Genomic DNA, 5,944 nt, shown 5'->3' on the forward strand with positions numbered 1-5,944 from the left:
AACCATGGACATAAATATTAAACAATGTATCTTATGTAAATTATTTCAAGTACTATAGTCCTGGGCCCCGTTTTACGAAACGATGTTAGCGCTAAGATCACCTTAAGTGCATAGCCACGTTATACACTTAAGATGATCATAGCGCTAAGATCACTTCGTAAAACGAGGTCCTGTTCAATTGTTTAGACCCTAAGTTTTTTTTGCAAATGTTACGTTTAATTCCTATTCAGTTCTTGTTTTCTTTATATTTGCATGAAAACAAACCCAAACCCCGACAGGTTTTATATACAATTCATCATCTAAAATGCACGAAGTTGACTTTGTTCCATTTTACAAAAATATCTGTATGTTTTGAATACAGGTTAGTTTCGTTTAGTTTACATATGCTTGGCATCTATTTCACGCAAGGCCATGGTATGTGCTATCCTGTCTGTGGGATGGTGCATATAACAGATCACTTGCTACTAATTGAAAATGTAGCGGGTTTCCTCTATAAGACTATATGTCAAAATTACCAAATGTTTGACATCCCATAGTCGATAATTAATAAATCAATGTGCTCTAATGGTGTCGTTAAACAAAACAAACTTTTTAACTATTTCACGCAGAAAATTACGTCATTATGGAAGATGGAGCATTGTAAAGGGACAGACCCTAGTTTTTAAACACTAAGACATATTGTTCACTGTTAGAGCCGTTTATGATCACTGAAATCAAACATTACTAATATTTTATTGTTTAGATTTTCCATTTCCGTACAACTGAAGTTTTTCTGGTCATCCTGTTGTTTCTAATACCACAAAATGCATTTTTAAAAATATTTTTAAAAACGCACGTGCGTCTGAAAAGTAACAGTTATGGAGTCGAGGTTTAGTCTATTTTTAACGGTATTTCACCGTTTCAACTTCACAGACTCTTGTTTCACTCTCTTGTAACGTTATCCAAATGTGTTACATGTTTGTAACTTAACCAAACTTAGTGTCCATTGTTACAGGTTGAAACAAGGGTCTGCGCCTTTTAAGACAAACTGAAATGAAATATGTGTTCTTCAAATGATATTTGTTGTACTGTTAATAATATTAAGAATTGTAGTTTAGTCACACACTTACGTTTACGTTCAAACTTGGCTTACAATGTTTTGTAAACCTGGGCCCATATGTTTGGCAAAGCTTCAAACATAGCATGATTTTCATTTCATTTTAACATATCTTCGTGCTTATATCCAATTAAGGTTCAAGCACGTTGTCCTGGGCACATACCTCAGCTATCTGGGCTGTCTGTCCAGGACAGTGGGTTAGTTGTCAGTTGTTAGTGAGAGATAAGTGTAGTGGTCTTACGCCTACCCATTGAGTCTTTAAAACTCGTACTGCGTGGGAATCGGTACCGGGCTGCGAACCATGTACCTACCAGCCTCATGTCCGATGGCTTAACCACGACACCACTGAGGCCGGCATAGCATGATAATGAAAACCCAAAACAACGGAAAAACCCCAACTAATGATACTTTACAACTGTCTTTTAGATGCTGAAGTCCACTACATGCGTGCTATTGTTGGCCTTGACGGCAAGTGTTAGTTCCATCCGATGGGGTGGAGGAGGAAGAGGGTACAACGGATACCCCGGCATGGGACGTCAGTTCCGTGGTACGTACCGCCCCTACTATGGCGGAAAGGCGATGGGCGGTATGACTCCCTATCGTAGGGACGAAATATACGATATGGGTGAGTAATTGAAAGGAAACGAATGCGTGTTGTATAACGTATTAGATAAAACTAAAATATGTGTGTTTGAAAAACGAAGATCTGTAGCTGAATTTAGTTTTAAATACAAAGACTCTAGTATTGATATTTTGGATACGTTTAATTATCTGGGTATTACATTTAGTTATACTGGCAATTTTAAAACGTCTTGTAAAGTGCTGTCAGAACAAGCTATGAAAAGTGCATTTTCGTTGTATAATTTATTTTTACATGTTCCAGTGGATATTAGCACAAAGATGTATCTGTTTGATAGAATGATTATGCCTGTATGGCTGCGAGGTAGCTAGCATTAATAATATTGCTGACTTAGAAAAAAATGAAGTCAAATACTGTAAAAATGTTTTAAAAGTGAAAACGAGAACACCCAATGTAGCTGTTTTTGCTGAATTAGGAAGAATACCTATTTCTGTGTTATGTAAACAAAGTCTTTTATTATATTGGCGGAAAATTATCTGTAATCAAACTTCTATGTTATACAAAATGTATAGATCTTTACAACATGATATGAACTCTAGCAGAAACTGTAAAAACTGAGTATCATACGTAAAATCTATTTTATATGAACTTGGTTTTATTGGTTTTATTGATGCATGGGATAATGAGGACGTTTTACATTTACCTTCTCAAGTTCTTAAACAACGTCTTAGAGATCAGTACGTACAAAATACTATAACAAAGTTGTCTACCTTCTCACGTTTAGAACTCTACTGTAAATATAAATGTGATTACAATTTTGAAGTATATTTAGATAATATTTTGTACTACAATAAACACATTGGCGTTCATCTATCGGCACGGCTAACTTTTTTTCTTCTTCTTTTTAGTTGACACAAACGTTTATTGTTGTTTCTGTAGAAACTGTTAGTGTTTGTATAGAAACTGTTAGTGTTTGTATAGAAACTGTTAGTGTTTGTATATAAACTGGTAGTGTTTGTATAGAAACTGGTAGTGTTTGTATATTAACTGGTAGTGTTGGTAGTGTTTGTATAGAAACTGGTAATGTTTGTATATTAATTGGTAGTGTTTGTATAGAAACTGGTAGTATTTGTATAGAAACTGGTAGTGTTTGTATATTAACTGGTAGTGTTGGTAGTGTTTGTATAAGCACTGGTAGTGTTTGCATAGAAACTGGTAGTGTGTATATTAAGTGGTAGTGTTGGTAGTGTTTGTATAGAAACTGGTAGCGTTGGTAGTGTTTGTATAGAAACTGGTAGTGTTGGTATAGAAAAGGTATCTAGAACTGTTGTTTATGAACAGCTAGCTTGTAGATACGGTTTGATGAACAGCTACCTGTATGAAATTTGTAAATACTGTTTATGAACAGCTACCTGTATGAATTTTGTAAATACTGTTTATGAACAGCTATCTGTAGGCAGTTTGTAAATACTGTTTATGAACAGCTACCTGTAGGCAGTTTGTAAATACTGTTTATGAACAGCTACCTGTATGAAGTTTGTAAATACTGTTTATGAACAGCAACCTGTAAGCAGTGTGTAGATATTTACGAAAAAATATCTGTAGGCAGTTTGTAGATATTTACGAAAAGCTACCTGTAGGCAGGTTGTAGATATTTACGGAAAGCTATCTGTAGGCAGTTTGACGATATTTACGAAAAGCTATCTGTAGGCAGTTTGTAGATATTTACGAAAAGCTACCTGTAGGCAGTTTGTAGATATTTACGAATAGCTACCTGTAGGCAGTTAGTAGATATTTACAAAAAGCTACCTGTAGGCAGTTTGTAGATATTTACGAAAAGCTACCTGTAGGCAGTTTGTAGATATTTACGAAAACCTATCTGTAGGCAGTTTGTAGATATTTACGAAAAGCTATCTGTAGGCAGTTTGTAGATACTGTTTACGAACATTTACCCGTAAACAGTTTGTAGTGTCATGCCACGACACTGCTGTACCCATAAATGTTAGTTTGATAATATGGTAACGATTTTGATTACATTACAGGTAGCTATGGGGCTAGTGCACCACAATTTATGTTACAACCGACGGAACAAATGGGACCTGGACCTCAGGCTGGGCCGCCCGATCTTCAAATGATGCCTCCACCACAAGGCTTTCCTATGCAGCCTGGTCCACAGGAACAAATGGAACCACCGCCAGACGCATTTCAGATGCAGCCAGGTCTACAACCACTTCCAATGCAGCCAACACCCGAGGTTTATCAAACGCAGCCTCCAGCAGTGCCTCTTCAGATGCAGTCCGGTTTTCAGCCAGTCCAGATGCAGCCCGGTTTTCAACCAGTCCAGATGCAGCCCGGTTTTCAACCAGTCCAGATGCAGCCCGGTCTTCAACCAGTCCAGATGCAGCCAGCACCTCAGACACTTCAATTACAGCCTGCCCCACAGGCAATGCAGATGGTACCAGCCCCACAAGCTGCTCAAATGCAGCCTGCCCCCCCACACGCATTTCAGCAGTTAGTACCGCAACTTCAGCAAGCACCGCAAATGCAGCTAGCACCACAAGCTACTCAAATGCAGCCTGCCCCACACGCAGTTCAGATGGTGCCAGTTCCACAAACAGTTCAGATGGTGCCAATGCCACAGATGGTTCCACAATCGTTTCAAATGCAGCCTGCCCCTCAGGTACCTCAAATGCAACCAGTGCCACAAGCACCTCAAATGCATACTGCTCCACAAGCAATGCAGATGATACCAATGTCACAGGGATACCAGATGCAGCCAGTGCCCCAGTCGTTTCAGATGGTACCTGCGCCCCAAACATCCAGGACGCCTCAGGCAGCTCAGACGCTATCTGCACCAATAGGTTTCCCCCAGAAGAAACTACTACCACCAGTGGGATTGATAACACAGCTAGGACCAATGCCTCAGATGATCCAAGCCCAGATGTTCCGAGGTCATGGAGGTGCTAAAACGATGTTTCAGCTTTCCCAGTTTCAGCCAATGAAGGGGCTAAAGGCACATCCTAAATATACACAATTTCAAATGGTCGCTCCGGGACCGTATATGCCTGCCATGGTACCAAAACGGACTGTGATAAAGCCGGTACCAGCTATTCGAGGTGTTGGCGGTGTTGGTGTTGGTCGTGGTGTTGGTTTCGGTGTTGGCGTCGGTGGTGGTGTTGGTGTCGGTGTCGGTGTTGGCGTGGGTGGTGGTGTCGGTGGTGTTGTTGGCGGCCGTGGTTTTGGTGGTGGTGGCTTTGGCGGTATTGGCGGACGTGGCTTTGGCGGTATTGGCGGACGTGGTATTGGTGGTCGTTTTCATGCTGCCGTCCCTGCTTCTCAGGCGCCAGTTTCCAGTATGCCCACAGCTTCTGAAGCAACTGCTCCTGCAGCAGAACAACTGCAACAAAGGTTCCCGACGTATCATACTATGTACCATCCCAACAGCTATGGCGTCGTAACGATAGTGTGAAACAAGAAACTCTGATCTCGAACTGTGCTATACCTCATCACTGGTAAATGCAATATGCAGTGGGAACGGATCACGGCCTATGCTGATATGGCGTATAACAAAGAAGTAATATCTGCAATGTCTTGATTTATTTATTTTTGTGTGCATTTATAAATAAATAAAAGAAAAAGAATTATTGTTTATAAAATATAGTTAGTTTGTTAATCAATTGCCATGTTATATGTTGAGTAGCGTGTGTATTCGTGGTTTTTTTTGTTTACGCCTGGCAGTGATTGAAATCTCTGCTCAGATTGTGTATTAACAGACTTTTTTCCAAAGGACAGATGTATTAACAGCTGTGGTATGTGCTATCCTGTCTATGGGGAAGTGCATACAACAGATCCATTGCAGCTAATGAAAGCAATATTACGACTTTCCTCTGAAGACTATATGTTAGAATGATAACACTATATGTTAGAATGATAACACTATATGTTAGAATGATAACACTATATGTTAGAATGATAACGTTTGACATCCGCTGTGTTCAAGTGGTGTCAAACAAAGCAAACTTTATTTACCAAAGTTAGAAAAAAAAGAGAAAAACTTACGAAATCAACGAATACGATATAACTGTTAGACTCGATGGAGCCGTGGTCGTATTTTCGGGCTTAAAAGTACATCGTCCTCAAAACATTCAACTGATGGGGGGGGGGGGGGGGGGTCTCGTTCTAACCAGTGCACTACAACTGGTCAAAGGTCGTGGTATGTGCTTCCCTGTCTGTGGTGAAAGTGCATATAAAAGATCCCTTGCTGCATT

At 39.8% G+C, this 5,944-nt stretch overlaps 1 protein-coding gene across 1 annotated transcript; it reads left to right on the forward strand.

Annotated features, from left to right (window-relative positions):
• The first annotated feature begins 1,530 nt into the window (after positions 1-1,530).
• On the forward strand, positions 1,531-5,256 carry LOC121384826 (histone-lysine N-methyltransferase 2D-like). Its single transcript, XM_041515415.1, has 2 exons — positions 1,531-1,721; positions 3,719-5,256. The coding sequence occupies exons 1-2, from the start codon at positions 1,625-1,627 to the stop codon at positions 5,143-5,145; spliced, it is 1,524 nt and encodes a 507-aa protein (XP_041371349.1). The 5' UTR covers positions 1,531-1,624; the 3' UTR covers positions 5,146-5,256.
• Positions 5,257-5,944: the final 688 nt, after the last annotated feature.

Source organism: Gigantopelta aegis, chromosome 10 (assembly GCF_016097555.1).
Source record: "Gigantopelta aegis isolate Gae_Host chromosome 10, Gae_host_genome, whole genome shotgun sequence".
Lineage (NCBI taxonomy): Eukaryota > Metazoa > Mollusca > Gastropoda > Neomphalida > Peltospiridae > Gigantopelta > Gigantopelta aegis.

Excerpts from the sequence above, each read along its gene's own strand:
- LOC121384826 (XM_041515415.1), top strand. The coding sequence starts at position 1,625 with ATGGGACGTCAGTTCCGTGGTACGTACCGCCCCTACTATGGCGGAAAG. Across the intron at positions 1,722-3,718 it reads GGACGAAATATACGATATGG|GTAGCTATGGGGCTAGTGCA; the intron begins GTGAGTAATTGA and ends ATTACATTACAG.